This window comes from Mustela nivalis (genome assembly GCF_964662115.1).
Source record: "Mustela nivalis genome assembly, chromosome: 7".
NCBI lineage: Eukaryota > Metazoa > Chordata > Mammalia > Carnivora > Mustelidae > Mustela > Mustela nivalis.
This window is the reverse complement of record NC_139026.1, coordinates 32204259-32220878: the sequence shown is the minus strand read 5'-3', so window position 1 is coordinate 32220878 and position 16620 is coordinate 32204259. Positions and strand designations below refer to the sequence as shown.

General features: G+C 35.4%; 1 protein-coding gene across 14 annotated transcripts in view; it reads right to left on the bottom strand.

Annotated features, from left to right (window-relative positions):
* The window catches only part of MGAT4C (MGAT4 family member C), a 735527-nt gene that overhangs the window by 123466 nt on the left and 595441 nt on the right, over nt 1–16620 (bottom strand). For 3 of the 14 annotated variants that reach the window (XM_082738961.1, XM_082738962.1, XM_082738964.1), the window contains exon 2: nt 12607–12716. The exons of 10 other annotated variants lie outside the window; for them this stretch is intronic. In XM_082738961.1, the coding sequence (XP_082595087.1) occupies nt 12607–12622 (16 nt within the window). In that variant the 5' untranslated portion in view covers nt 12623–12716. Of the gene's footprint in view, nt 1–8434; nt 8455–12606; nt 12717–16620 lie in introns of those variants that run through there. One more of the 14 variants, XM_082738959.1, reaches the window with a different exon arrangement.

The following is a 16620-nucleotide window of genomic DNA, read 5'->3' as shown; positions in this document are numbered from 1 at the left end:
CAAAATAATAGAAATGCAATAGCATTTAGGAATAGGAAATGCAGGGGTGCCTATGTGGCTCAGTCGGTTAAGCATCTGATTCTTGATTTCAGCATGGGTCATGATCTCAAGGTTGTGAGATAGAGCCCCATGTAGGGCTCTGTGTTGGGTGTGGAGATTCCCTCTTTTTCCCCTCCCTCTCCCCCAACCCCTTCTCTCCTTCTCTAAAGAAAAAGGGGGAATGGGAAATACAATAGTAAGATAGATTACTGTTAATATGAAACCAACTGAAGGAGAAACCCGAATGGTTAAAAAGTGTACAGAAGAATATTCCATTTACTATCAACATAACAATTAAAAGTTAAAACAAAATAACATTATACTGACAAAATCCACATTTTTTTTTTGTCTAATACCGAATTTGGTAATGTTTGGAACCAATTAGGCTCACAAACTGCTGGCAGATATGTGTATCGATTTTTTTTTGTAGAAAATTTGGTAATCTTTAGTTAAAATATGTATTTGTGTACCCAATGACTAAGAAACCCTCTTGTGTGTTCTTCAGAAATGCTTGAGGGAAAAACAAGTGTCTTGCAGCTTTGGTTTTGCTAACAAGGAACTGGATTAGAGGAAGCATAGATATCTATATATGAGAGAAAAGATAAATGTTGTCAATGCATGCATTCTATATAGCAAAATTGTTCCTTAAAATAATATTACAGGATTTATTTATATAGAATTCCCCCCAAATGCGAATTTATAGAAACAGAAATTAGATTGGTGATTCTTAGGGCTGGGGATAGAAATGGGGAGTGATTATAAATGGGCACAAGTTTAGCAACATTCTAAAATTAAATTGTGATAATGTTTTCACAACGCTATAAATGTACTAGAATTCATTGAAATGTACATGAAAATAGGCAAATTTTATGGCATGTAAATTATATCTCAATAAGGATGGTAATCTATGAAATAAAAAAGACAAGTTATAGCAATACTATTTATTTTTGCAAATACAAGCAAAAGCAAATATATACAAGAACCAAACAAACCAACTACTTTAAGTAGATTTTTCTAAAGAGAATGCAAATACAGAATTGGGGTGTGGCCCTATAGGTGAGTACATGTGTAACTGTAAATAAGCCTTGTGTATACAAATGAGTGCCTTAACTTGAGGAGGATTAACTCATTGTCTCTAGGAAAAAAAAAATAAAGCAACTATCAAAAATGGTATTTGATGAAAGCCCAGGAGAGGATAACATTTTATTAACATAAAGTTTTGAGAATCCAAAGTGCTGTGTTGATTATTACAATTCCCACGAAGATTTGGAGGTATTCAGTGTAGATCAGAATAGCAAAATGAACTGGGGTAGGGGTGGGGGACAAATCACTTTATGTGAAAAATATACATTATTGTTGTTATAGTAATTATGTTCTCTTTTCTATTTATCAAAAAGACAGAAAGCGTCAGAAGTAGTCCTCTATTTAAATGACAAATCTTGGGCTGCCTGGGTGGCTTGGGGGTTAAGCCTCTGTCTTCGGCTCAGGTCATGATCTCGGGGGGTCCTGGGATCGAGTCCCGCATCGGGCTCTCTGCTAGGCGGGGAGCCTGCTTCCTCCTCTCTCTCTCTCTACTTGTGATCTCTCTCTGTCAAATAAATAAAATCTTAAAAATAAATAAATAAATAAATGACATATTTTTTTTTTTTAAGAAATTTTATTTATTTCTTCATTACTTTGTTAGAGAGAGAGAGATCACAAGTAGGCAGAGCAGAAGGCAGGGTAGGGAGTGGAGCAGGTTCCCTGCTGAGCAGAGACTCTGATGTGGGCCTTGATCCCAGGACCCTGGGATCATGACCTGAGCTGAAGGCAGTGGCTTAACCAGCTGAGCCACCCAAGCACCCCCCAAAATTTTTTTTTTTTTAATTTCAGAAAATGGTCTTTAACCATGAAGCTCATAAGAACTCATCACTTTTAAAAATACATTATGATAGGAAATTGATGTTAAAACTTAGTCTGTAAGATATGCTTAATATAAACATTTTTTTTACATTATCTGTAAATAGATTTGTAGATGTTATGGTAATTATTCTACATTCTATAAAGAAGTTACACATGTTTCAATTGTTGACTCTTAGTCTATATACTGCATATGTCCTCTTCCTTTTTGTTTTGTATTTTTTTTTCTTTTTCCATACATAAAGCACCTGACTTCGGCTTAGCAATTCCCTGTAATTTTGCTAATAATAAAATATATCTCCAATAGATTCTTATACAACATATGCAAGCTTCTTTCTTCTATAATTATCATCTATTAGAAAAACATTGGCAGGCAATATATACTTTCAAAGTACATATTAATTGATTTGCTCATTTTTTTATTAGATCAAATTGTCCTTTAATTATACCTGAGAGAATTTTCAGCAGAGAGATTGGGAATAAATAGTTATGCATGACAGTAATCCATCACCCATCAAAACTTCTAGCCTCCTTACTTGTAAATGAGGACATTACTACTCATGCTGCCTTCTAAACTTTTGAAAAGTTTAGGAACAAATGAGTTCATGTTAAAAAAGCATTTGAAGTTCTTCCCCTAATTGAAAAAGTACAATAGTCTAGATGGACAAATCATTTCCCTTATATGCTCTTGCATAATATCTAAGGGTAATCAGGGTTACTCTATAATAGAGTCATAAATAGAATTAAGTCAGTGCTTATTATGTTGATTTATTATGCTTATTATAATGCAGGTTATTCTGCAACTACTTATGTTGTACATGGATCCAAAATCTTTTTCAGTAAGAACCCAAATGGAAGCTGGATTTCACAATGAAGAACAAAGTTTTGGTCCTAATAAATCTTTGTTAATAAACATTCAGATTAAGTAAGAAAGGTGAAAAAAAAATCTGAAAGTTTATTGATGGTATTGACCTGGCTATTTTGGAAGATACATATTCAATTAAAACAAAACAAAACAAAATAAAATAAAACATCTCATTTGTGGAGAAGTTAAAGATATGCAATTTTGTTCCTGAATCTAGATCTTTTTAAAGATTTTATTTATTTATATGACACAGAGAGATCACAAGTAGGCAGATGGGCAGGCAGAGAGAGAGGGAGAAGCAGGCTCCCTGCTGAGCAGAAAACCCATAAAGGGCTCAATCCCAGGACCCTGAGATCATGACCTGAGCTGAAAGCAGAGGCTTAACCCACTGAGCCACCCAGGCTCCCCTCTAGATTTTATTCCAAACTGAAAAAATTTTATCCCCAATTTTACTTTGCTATAAAATATTTATGAGAAACCCCAAAAGTTTAAATGTGGTGCTTGAATTTTCCATTTTTCTTAAATTCAAGGAGAAAGTAATATGTAATAGACAAAATAATCTTGATTTTGCTACATATAACTATGCAACTAAAATAATTGTGACCATTTTTTTTTTCAGTTATGAGAGCCTCTCACTTAGATTCAAATACTCAAATACTATTTTGCTTTTTAACATTCTTGCTGAAATGATTCACAAATATAGTTCCAAAAAACAGTATTTTCTTTGGTTTACCAGTAATTTTTTTTTTATTTAAAGATTTTATTTATTTATTTGACAGAGAGATATCACAAGCAGATGGAGAGGCAGGCAAAGAGAGAGAGAGAGAGAGAGAGAGAGAGAGAAGCAGGCTCCCCGCTGAGCAAGAGCCCGATATGGGACTCGATCCCAGGACCCTGAGATCATGACCTGAGCCGAAGGCAGCGGCTTAACCCACTGAGCCACCCAGGCGCCCGGTTTACCAGTAATTTTTATTCCATATTTTTGTTTGGATGATATCTTTTCAAAAATATTATGGAAGTACATAACTTTGTTAAAATCCACATTAACTTCAAAATTTTAGCTAACCTAAATTTAAAGTTCTTAATTTCTAGCAATACCCAAAAGTTTAAATAAAAAATAAAGCCTTTTTTATATTGTGTGGTTTGTTGTAATTAAAGTTTATACATTCAATGCCCTTCATTCCCCAAAAAAGTTCATATATATATATATGTATATATATACATATATATATATATATCAAAGGTTTTATGTGTCTGATAGCAGTATAGTTCATTTTTCTATTTTTTCCTTTCCTACCCTCACTAATGAAACCGGTAATAGTTTTAGACCCCATGCCATTTTGTCATGTAGTTACAACTTGTCCTTTTATAAAAGAAAATTAAAAACTGCTGAGTTGTTATAGATATTAATGGTTGTTAGAAAAGTATAATAAAAGGCTCTCTTTCTGAAGCATTGCTAAGCTTTTATGTCATTATTCATGAATGACTAATGCATTCAAAGGAGAAGAGTGCTGATCTCCAAGGCCAGGATGATGGACAGTGGAGAGGAAAAGAGTGGCTGACAGAAAGCTATTTGTCATATGTGAAGATATAATAACAGGCTGTCTACATTGAGATATTTCAGCTAAACTCAGAAAAAGAAACTTTTTTTACATGTGAGGATATCATTCATGGTATCTCAGATCACCAAGGGCAAATCTACTGGACATCTTTGGATAACTGTGTCCATTAAAGAACATTAACAATCCCAAACTTCAAAAAGTAATAAATAGTAATGTCCATGAAACTGCACTTTTCGTTTTGTTTTATTGGGTAAACAAGTCCGTTTCTGGGGCTAGAAACATACATCCTCCCCCACACTTAGCCAGTGTTCCACCCCACGCCTACAGCGTTGAACCCGGGAGACCCAGGACTTCCATTTCCGAGTTGTGTATGTGCATGTGTACAGCAGGACTCCTGGGTAATAACATCTGGAGGCATTCCTCATGAGTGCTCTGTTACAACCTCCAGAGATGGGCAGTCTCAGGCAGGGTGGTAGCACGGTCAGAGTTTAGTAATCAAACAGGGCTGACGGGCAAACTGCAGGTGTTGGAGGGCAAAGAGGACAGCATCAGGAGCCAAGGCAGAGATGTGGCTTAGGTATATCGAACCTGTGCCCAGCCTCAAGCTGGGGGACCACAGGGGTGTGGCAAGTGGCCATGCACACTTTGATCTTGATCCTTCAGAAGTCACAGAAAATATTCTTCAGGCTGTTGAAGCAGACACAGTGTTCATGAAATAGCAGGTATCCAGGTGCAGGACCAGGCTGTGAAAGTACTGCTGAGGTAGGCCCAGGGCCATCGGTGTGGACTGAATTAAGTAATGCCATGAAATTACACTTTTAAGATTTCCTTTCTCCTACCAGATCACATATATATTACTCAAGCTGTGCGCAGTAAAAAGAATCATAAATAAGGCCTCTCCATTTGTTCTCTGACGATAAGCAATGAAAACAAGCTCTAGGTTAATAAAACATAATATGAGTTTATTAGAGGGATGCGAGGTAGCTTTCTGATTCCTAGGAAAGACTGGAGATCAAGGACAGAATCCAAAGAAGTTTCTGGAATTGTGGTGAGAGGAACTAAGGGACAGTCTTATTGGAATAACAACATTAGTAAGAATCAGCTCCCAATATATTTTTAAATTAAATTAAATTTAAAAATTTAATTTAATTTAATTTAAAATTTAATTTAATTTAATTTTCAGTGTTCCAAAATTCTTTGTCTAGGCACCACACCCAGGGCTCCATGCAGTATTTTTTATTTTAGTTTTTCAGTTTTTCAGTTTAGTTTTTCAGTTTATTTAGTTTTTCAGTTCAGGATTTGAATCTGGAGAGAGACAGCCATGTGACCGTCAGAGGAGAGTATCTACATGAAACCTTATTTGTAAGTTTTCATCCAAAGGCTAACAGATGTAATTTCTCAAGGAAATTACAAAAGGGAGGGGGAGATAAATGCTGAGAAGATAAAAAGAAAGATATGAACTATACCTGGACTCTGAACATGCTTCAAATCTGTGTGTGTGTGTGTGTGTGCACGCGTGTGCACAATTATTAAATTACACTATTTATATAGTGCTCTAAGCTTCTTGCCTCATGGTGAGAGTGATTAGAATCTGGTCCTTAGAGAACACCTGTCCTGTCTTTGATCTCACAGCACCTTTATATCATGTAGAAATACACTAATTTACTAGGACACAGTGTGTACTTCTCAGATTCAGGGGATCTATCAATATACGAGGCCCAGGCACATCATTGCTAAACTAAGATGAAAGTGGAACAGGGACACAAATTACTTACCACGTAAATGCTGGAAGAATTTTTGCCATGACTGGCTTGGTTTAGGGTTACAGTTAAATTATAGTAAGATTATACAAGAAAGCAATTTTGTTCACTGGGACTAAAATTGTAGTCCTAGATTCCTTAACATAATTTAAGAATTTGTTTCATAATCAGAGAATCAACTTTGGCTTAATATTTTCAAAGATTTATGATTTGCACGGGGAATTTGATTCTGCAGACAGGATTATCTAAAATGGCAATAAACAGAGTCCATAAGATAATCACCTGGTAAGACTGTTGGATTTACCAGTTATAAATAATTGATTTGAGGAGCCAAGCATAGAGATGTATAAGTGGAAACTAAGCTGTCTAGGTATTAAAAAAGCCTACTTGGCACCCTGGATCTTCACGGTTCCTAGACTGTCATGCAAGAGCATCCAAAAGCTCCCACCACCCAGGTGGTGCTCAGAAGTAAGCAGAGAAAAGATCATCCTTCAGGCCAGACAAAAAATCACTACAAGGGAGGGATATGACATGGACTAGTTGCCCTGGGAAAACACCAGCATCAGGAAACCAGGCAGCACCAAATCAGGGCACTCAGACCAACAGGTGGGCAGACACCCAGTGAATGTAGGATGTCTTGAGCAAAATGAGAAAGTAGGCATCCCCTTCTCACTGCTGCCAAAGTGGCATTTCCATAAGTTCTTCTTAAATTAACTAAATAAGGAGAGCATTCAATTGACATGACTCTGATGTCCTGGTTGCCTCTATGAGCAAACCAAAATCAAAGGTTCCAAAATTAAAATGCTGAAGACAACCCACCACACATAACCATCTCCGCATTCAGCTAGATGCAAATCTTTTCCCTCCCTCTCTCTCTTTCTTTCCTTTCTTTCTCTCTCTCTCTCTTTCTCCCTTTCCTTCTTTCCTTCTGTTCTTTCCCTAAGTATTTCCTCTGGCTCATGTTCCTAGTGTGCTCCTAAGTACTTCTCTTTTGGCCCTGCCCCGTTCTAGTCAATTTTGGGTCAAATGAACTCTTACAATGTTAGCAACAACAACAACAAAATATCCAGTCAGTCTCATGTTTCAAGAAGCCTTAAAACAAGGGATATATTTGGTGGCATATGAGTGGGAGGGGAGACTCAATCTTTATAAGCTTTTATTCTACTGCAGAAGACACAATGTAAATATATTCCTGACTATCTGACATAACGCTAGATAGTAGTATGGACTATAAAGAGGAAAGGAAAGTAAGGAGATAGAGAAAAGTGGGATTGGAGGTGGGACAGATATTTTAGATGGAGTGATTAGGCAGAGCATCTCTAATTGTCATCTGAATAGAGATTACAATAGAGAGACCAGAAAAGCAGTTAAATCACAAAGATTATTATCTAACTTGAAAGAGTTGGTCAATTAATATCTGATATGGCTTTTTGTTATTAAAATATTCTACACCATAAGTGGGTACGAGAAGAATAAATGAAAGAAGATGGCATTGGGAGGGAGACAAACCATAAGTGACTCTTAATCTCACAAAACAAACTGAGGGTTGCTGGGGGGAGGGGGTTTGGGAGAAGGGAGTGGGATCATGGACATTGGGGAGGGTATGTGTTTTGGTGAGTGCTGTGAAGTGTGTAAACCTGGTGATTCACAGACCTGTACCCCTGGGGATAAAAATATATGTTTATAAAAAATAAAAAATTGTATTAAAAAAAAAAGGAATTAAAAAAAAATTCTACACCAGGATTTCTTTCTTTTTTTTAAAAAAAATTTTATTTATTTGACAGAAACAGAGAGAGATCACAAGGAGGCACAGCAGCATTGAGAGCAGGCTCCCTGCTGAGCAGAGAGCCCACTGCAGGGCTCGATCCCAGGACCCTGGGATCATGACCTGAGCCAAAGGCAGAGGTTTAACCCACTGAGCCACCCAGGCGCCCCTACACCAGGATTTCTATGGCTTATTTCTTTTCTTATCCTGGGGCTTCTTATCGACTCATGTATTTAACTATGATAAATATGATCAGAAGATGATGTGCACATTTCTGCCTGGTATTCTGGTCACCTTACCAAACTGCAGACTTTTGTATTTAACTAACTGATAGCTGGCTCAACAGGAGTGATCCAGACGTACACATTATACATCCTGTTGACCCTGAAATAGATTATTTCCAGGATCCTTCTCATATTGCTCTATTAACTCAGTAAACAAATATAGAAACCTGTAGTCATCCTTGACTGCTTTTTTTTATGGAGCCACAATCTTTGTTTATTTTGTCTCTTAAATATAAACGGCAACTTCAATCCATTCTTACCTCTCTAAGTCTTTATAATCTCTTATTTGAACTTTTGTGGCCATTTTCAGGATGGTTTTCTAGGCTTCAATCAAACATCCCAAGTGCTCCCCTCACTGAAGATATTTATTTATATCCTTTTGTCATTCCCCTTCTTAAAACTATTTCAATGGCTTCTTATTACCTAAGGGACAAAGTGAAAGCTCCTTATAGGACGCGACTTCTCATATAATTAAGCTTAAATTTTAGCATGCTCTTGTGACTTGGTCTGATACCTCATTTTTTAGAATTCACTTTAAACTGTCAAGAAGAACTTTTAGTGAAAGCTATCATGACTTAAAACTTTCTCTTTGGATTCTGCGGTGCCATATTTAGCAGACATTTGTAGGCATGATGCCAAGATTCTCTCTGAGGGCTTTTATCATTTTTGTGCCCCCACCCTTCCTTCTTATTATCCTTGCTTCTAACTTCCTGCATCTGCTTCTATGTTAAGGCCTGTCCACAGGCCTCTGCAGCCCAATACCAAAGAGTAGGAGTACCTGGGGTCAGTAACTTCATGGAGCAGACTTTGAAAAACTCCCTACAGGAGTATTAAAGTTCATCTCTTTTGCACTGAGTAGGAAAGAATTCTGAGTAGCAGTTCATCCTTCAGCTTGTTCCGAACGAACCAGGCTATAGCTGAGACTTGGCCTGAAATTACACATGTGCTCGGCTTCTTACTTCCTCCCTCACTAGTTTCTTCAGAAGCGCTTTCCTAATAAATCACTAGAATGTGAATTATTTTTTTTTTTAATTTTTTATTTTTTACATACTATTATGTCTTGGTCTGCTTCCGAAGACATGCCTTGAGATACGCCCTCTCCTAATTTCCCCCATACCCTCTGGTTTCTCTTCATCTCTCTCTATTACCAGCTTTTCCTTCTCCGTCCAATGTGTAAATGCTTGGTTTCCTCAGTGCTCAGTCTCAGATGCTTTCTTACTGCACTCCATACTTATCTGGAGGCAATTTCATCTATCCTGATGGCTAATGTTACAATCAGTTTTCCCCCATTCACCTAGACTTTCCTCTGAACTTTAGACAATATATTAAAAGTCTCCTCAACATTCCCATTTGGTTGCTCCCAAGAAACTCAAACTCAATATATCTCGGAATGAAATCATAATCTATCTCCACTCCCATTCCGTACTTTAGGTGACTGATCACATTGTTAAAGAAAATCCACCAAAGAATTGTTATAAGAATCTATTAAAAATAGGTAGAAGAAGGCTTCAAAGGAATTTTCAAACTTGAGGGAATAGGGTAGAAAGTTTTGGGGGGCTATTTTCAGGAATAAATAAACTTTTCATCTGGTTTAGCAGCTACTGGACAATCTGGTTTGCATCAATAGGGATGGAGAAAAACAAAGACAAGTTAATGTTATATGTTAGAAGATGTAGGTGGAAGAGCTGAAAGATCCAGAATATTCCAAGGCCACAGTGGGAAATTCTCTGTCCTTCAGAGTCTCTCACATCATCATTCTAAGGACACATGACTTCCCTCTATCTCATTTCCCTCACCATGGAAACGTAATCTTTCTCCTGAATTACTCTAACAATCTTCAAAATAATCTCTATATACTCTGACCCTTCAGATCTAGCTTATAATGTTTTTTTTTGCTTATAATGTTTTTTTTAATATTTAGTAATATAAGAGATTATAAAAGGCTATGTGTAAGGCTAAAATACCAAAATACTCTTCTATTCATCAGCCAGCTCGAGAAGCCCTCTATGTGCCTTTCCCTGATCCTATTCAACTTGTCATCACTCAGACATGGCCATTATTGTGACTTTCAGTCTTAACATTTAGTGCCTTACTGTCCTTAAAATTTCATTATTTAATTATTTCTGAAATATATTGTTGATGTTTCCTGTGTTTTAAGTGTTTACTTATAAAATAATACCATTAGTAGTATTCTGTGAATTGTCGTTTTCACTCAAAATTTAATCCTAATGTTCAGGCATGCTATGTTCTTTTTAAAATTTTCACTGCTCTGTAATATTCTATTGTATATAAATATACTCCAACTTATTTATCCAGTCTAATGTTGGCAGATTTGGGGAGTGTTATCTTTTTATAAAATTAATTAGTTAACATCTAAAAAGCCATTTTTTTAAAGCCATTTTAATGACTATTTCTATATATGTCTTTTGATATATATATGCAAGGGTTTCTTCAAACATTTAAGAGTAGATAGAAATATGAGATCTTTGGGGATGTAAATCTTTGGCTTTACTAGAGAATGTCAAATAATTTTGCAAAACATTTGTACCAATTTCATATTCATAATTTTACCACTAGTGTATGAGAAATTCAGCTGCTCTACATTTTTTTCAAGACTTGATAGTGAGGTCTAATCCATTCCCCATCTAGCAGTTACTGTGACCTTTTATAAATTCAAATCTGATTAAGTCACCCAAACCCTGACTAAAATCCTTTAATGGTTTCTCATTGATCCTAGAATAAATTCCAAAGGTTTAACATTGTCAAAGGACTCTTTTTCATCTGACCTCTCCATCATTTATATTTTATAACACCCTCCTTGTCTTCTATCTTCACACTGACATTCAGTTTCTCTTTTCTGCCTGAAGGCCTTTATGCCTGATAAACTTTTTCCTGGAACTCTTTCTTTTCTACTTATTTCCCTGATTGACTTTGCTTCTTTAATCTCATGTGAAATATCACTATGTTAGGAAACTTTTCTTGACTTTTTAGAATTTATTATGCACTCTCTTCATTGACTACCAGAACTATACATCGTTTTTTCTAAATACATTATTTATCACAAAAATAATTCAGAAATGAAGTGTGTATCTTTTTAATGTGTCTGCTAATAACCTATATGTTTAAATCAGGCAAGTATTTGGTTCTGTGTAGTTCAAAAATTTATTTTGGGCAATGCTCACTATATGTGTTGAATGAAAATGACTAATTCACACACACACACACACACACACACATTATATTTTGATTTTTATTTCAGAAGTAGTAGATTATTATTCAGCTAATATTCATGTCCTTCCTATACACCCAGTTCCCTCAACTTCCAAGTGAGGAGTATATTTTTCTGTGCCATTGATATCGATATTAGCCATGACCTGCTTTGACCAATGGAGCATGGAAGGTATGATGAGAGCAGAAATTTGAAATGTGCTTGTCCTTTTAGGCATGGCGTCTTGCCTTCCACCATCACAGTAAGAATATGTTCTAGTTAGCTTGCTAGTCCCTCAAGAAGAGAGTCATATGAGATCCAACTGGGGCCACTATGGATAAAATACCATCTAATCTGCAGGTTGAGATACAAGCGCTTTTTTCTGTAAGCCACTGAGGTTTGTTGGCTAATTATAGAGACCAAAAGTTAACAGACACACTAGATAAATTTTAAAAAAGAGATGAAATTCTTGAAAGGAAACAAAGTTAACAGATTTAAGTTTTCTCAAGTAATTAGCAATAAAATAAAAGGAATCCAATTTAAGTTGAAATACAAATAGCTGCTCAAATCCATTTTTTTTTCTGTGAAGTAACTGGCATGAGAATAAAATATAAATTTAAACATTGGAAAATCTGAGTGGAAGACATCTTTATTTTAAACTCGGATTATAAGCATTTTACCACATAAATCCTTTCATGTTTCTGGGCATAAAACAATAAGGACCATAGTCATTATGAGCTATAACTGACAATTTCTTTGAACATTTTAAGGGCTGGCTTTAAACTGAACGTTTTCCATTAGCTGTACAGAAAAGGTTTTATAATCCTTTTTGTGATGACCCCTACTTTTCAAAGCTGAAATATAAAATACTCTTAACCAATTACCTGCTATACCTAATGTTCAAGTCTAGCTTTTTAGTCATAAAGAAAAAAAGCCATTTAAGTTTCAGAGGTAGTGAGCATATCATAACTAAAAGCATATAATTTAAGTCATGCAGATACTACAATTTAAATGCAAGTTATACCTGCTAAGACTATTCTTGGTTAAAGCAGCTTCTATGATATGGAAGTTTCTCTAAATTCCTAGGCTTAAGAGAGTGAGACTAGAAGAAGTCTACTTTGCCACAATACAAGCTTGATGCCTGAATTTGCCTCCCTTACAAGGTGAGTCAGCATCCTCTTCTTACTTGGCAGTGGTCTTATGCTAGGTTTCAACCATACTCACATGCAGAAGCAGTCATTCTATGGAATCATCATAAATTTATGACCTATCCCCCGGCTATAGTCAGTTTTACTAGGAACAATCTTCTGACTCAAGCCAGGCTGGTTCTTTCCCTGAAAAATGAGAATTAGAATTACAATTCTCTGAAAAATGAGAATTGGGGTCTAAAATATTTTAAGTATAAGAATAGATCTCTATAACTTACCTGATCATCTACCTCTAGCTTCTGAGATAAATTCAAGCCTGGCTAGGCATTATAGATAATTAGAAGTGACATGAGAGATAGAACATAATTAGATCTACTGTGATATACCTGGAGGTCAAGTGATATAAACATAAGCATTTTTTGTGGTTATATGGATGTGAGAGACGGAAAGTGAGACCATGCTTAGCAAAGCAAATCAAGCCAACATAGCAGGCATGCAGAGATTAAAGATGGAGTTCCTGTCTGGATTCTGGTTCTTTTTACTCCTTTGACAAGAGGCCTATATACAGATATATCTTTTCATGTAAGACAGTGAAGACTCAGATTCTAGGCTGCCCATTTTTCTGTCAAACTCTCCCGTGACCAAATGAGATATTTCTCATCAAAACCTAGGACTGGAAATGTCAACAGCAGGCTGCTAGGGCATGTCTCTGTATATTTCAATTCTGGTTTCTCTTTTTTTTTCTTAGCTGAACTTCTCTGTATAAAATCAAACCTTTTTCAGGTAATGTGCACAGGAGATTGCATATATATGGATGGTTATAACTATGTTGGTAGAGATGTAGAAAGGCATTGTAGTACCTTCTATTTTTTTGGAGAAGGGTGGGGGTTATTGAGACTTAAGTTGTTTTTTTCTTTTTTAAAACCAAAGAATATCAATTAAGCTAAATTTTGTCCCAGTTCATATGTTAAGGTTCTAACCCCCAAAGTGACTGTCTTTGAAGGTAACTAAGCAGACAGAGCCTATAAGAAGATCAAGTTCAGAGCATTGATCCAGTGAGTTTCGTGTCCTTATCAAAAGAGATTCCAGAGAGATCTCTATCCATGTGCAGACAGAAGAAAAGTCATGTAATGACACAATGAAGGCAACCCTCTACAAGCCAGGAAGAGAGTTCTCTCACTGGAAACCAAATTTGCCATCACCTTGATGATGGACTTTCTAACCCCCAGAATTGTGAAAAAGCAAATGTCTCTTGTTTAAGCCACCCCACTATGGTATTTCGCTATGGTAACTCAATCTGACTATACAAATCATCAATAAATTCCATGTGTGAAGGGGGCCTTTTTTTTTTTTTTAACCCGAGAGTCCAAAATTTATAGTGATACCAAATAACACAACAACTTGTAAGGTGCTATAGCTTATAAAACATTTCCATTGGAACATATATCTTTCATTAAAAACACACACAGAGTACTTCTATGGCATGCTTAAGAATGACATTTTTCTTGAACAAAATCAATTTCCATTTAATGTATTACTACCTAGAATTATGTCTGCTTTTCTGACCTGGGGGATATTGCCATGCGGAAAGAGAGGGAAAGTTGTAAACAACAGGCCAATACAACGTAATAAGTACTCTAAAAGAGGTTATGTACAACTTGCTGTGAGAGAACAGAAGAGCAATTAATTAAAAATAAAGAAAAATTTACATATAGGTTTTTAAACTTTGAAACTTCTCTCGCATGAAATAAAATGGTCTTAAAGTCCTTTGCTGTTATGAGATCTTTATATTATTGTACAGCATTAATTTGCTAGAGAGAAGAGCCAAAGACAAATGTAGAACAGATGTTTGAAAATTGGATAGAAGCAAATAGAGTTAAGAAGAAAAAAAGTAGTAGGAAGTATCATTATCTAAAATTTTAATTACTAATCATACTGCTTTAGGAAATTATAGGTATTGCTGAGCCCAGAACATGAAGGCAGCAGGAACTACTGTGAAGAGGGTGAAGAAATCAAAAAGATCATAGACCAGGAATATCACTGTGATAGTAAATAATTTTTGTAGCTTGCTCCCATGGTGGCCTTTTTCAAGATGGGAACCACGTTGATTCCTCCCTTGTGACCTCTAGCCCTGACGATAATACCTGGCACATTAACATGTGTTCGATAAATCCCAGTGACAGATTAACTAGTATAATAAAGTTCAATTATGGGGTTTGTTGAAGAGGGAGCTACTAAGGTACATTGGGTATCCAGGTGAGATCATGAAAGAAAAAGGTGACTAAAAAAGATTTTGCATGTACTTTAGACTTTTTACATAATCCTAGATATCTTTCCCCATATAATGCCTTAGAATTCATATTTTCCTTTCATCTTTCATATATAGTCACTGTAGGTCACGTTAATGAATGCTCTTCTATTTCAGTAAGTGAAATATTTCATTTAGCAAAGAATAGCTATAAGCAGTGAAAATTCTGATAGCTTTCTCTAATTGAAACTACACTACTGGTTATACCCTCAAGTATAGATCTTATATCTACTATTCTGTGATGCTAAGAATCATGACACTATTATTAAAATAGAGACAAAATATTCTTCAGGTCAGGAAAAAAATTGGTGTCTGTGACCAAGGGAATTATGTATTACATTTCATCACAGAGTTGTCACTCTTGTGATATACTGTAAAGCACTAAAAGCTATTGTTCCCGTGAATTATAACTCCAAATACCTTCACTCTAAGGATTCATTTTATCAGGGATCTCAGTATATTATACATCACCACTGTAATGTGTAACATATTTTCAGTGACATATCATTATAGAACGCTATAGGCTAAAGTAGAGTAATTATCATTATAGGAAAATTTTACAAGAGATTTTATGCTGTAATTCCTATGTTCAAAGTTATTTAAGTTGTCTCAGTAACAAGAATGTTAAAAATATTCATTGGTTATATTGTAAAATCAGTCCTTCGGGATTTTAAATTATTATCAATTTTTAAGAGATCTCTTATGAGAAAAAAATATTTCATCGATAAGATAGTAAAAATTTTCAATGCATGCTCTTCATTTTACAGCTTGTGCCAAGGGGCCGTTCTGCAAGAAAGTAAAATAAAGAGAGAAAAAATATTAAAGACTCAATTTTGCTGCATTAAAGTAATTCATAAGCAATTGTAGACAGAAAACTGTTTAAGTGCAAAATCTTGCTACATTATCTGTCAGGTCATAAAACATTTAAATGGGGTCTAAAATATTTTAAATATAAAAAATAGATCTCTATAACTTACATGGCCATCTACCTCTAGCTTCTGAGTTAAATTCTGGCCTGGCTAGCCATTAGTAGATAATTAGAAGTGACATGAGAGATAGAACATTCAACGCAGACTTGTTTTTTCAGACTTAAGAACCTAGTTACTTTATGCAAATTGGTAGGAGACCATTATCATGCAGCCCTGGCAATCAGTGTTTAATTTGTTGATAGCCTTGACAGTTGTGGCCAGAGTATAATTGACATGGGCCCTGGTGCAAAAAAATAAATTGGGCTGTGCACAAAACTAAACAACATAATTACCAACAATTAGACATTAATTACGAAATAGCAGATTCTCAAACCCTTCTGAATTTGGTCAAAGCTAGACCTAATTATATTTTAATGTTGTGAAAACATCTATGTTCCTGAAATAATCAGGTGTTCAGAGGTGCTTCCTGCAGATTTTGTGTTTTGTAAGAAATTATTTTAGGAAATTAAATATGTTTATATTTGTGGATGATTTATTAATCACAGAAAAATGAATGAGGTGAGATTTACACTAATCTGGTAATCATTTATCCACTTTACCTATTTTACTTGATCATTATTAGAACCCTGATATACAAAGAAATGAATGGTTTAGAAATATATGAAACAAAGTATTTTGGTGATTATGATAAGAAGGAGGAATAGGAAGAGATGCTCAAGGCAAAAAAAAAAAAAAACAAAAAAAACAAAAACCAAAACACTAATTACTTTCCACCAGAAACCCTGTTCAATATTAGAATCCACAGGAGCAGTGCCAAAACACAGTTCCAGCCACAGCCTTGATAATAAGTTTG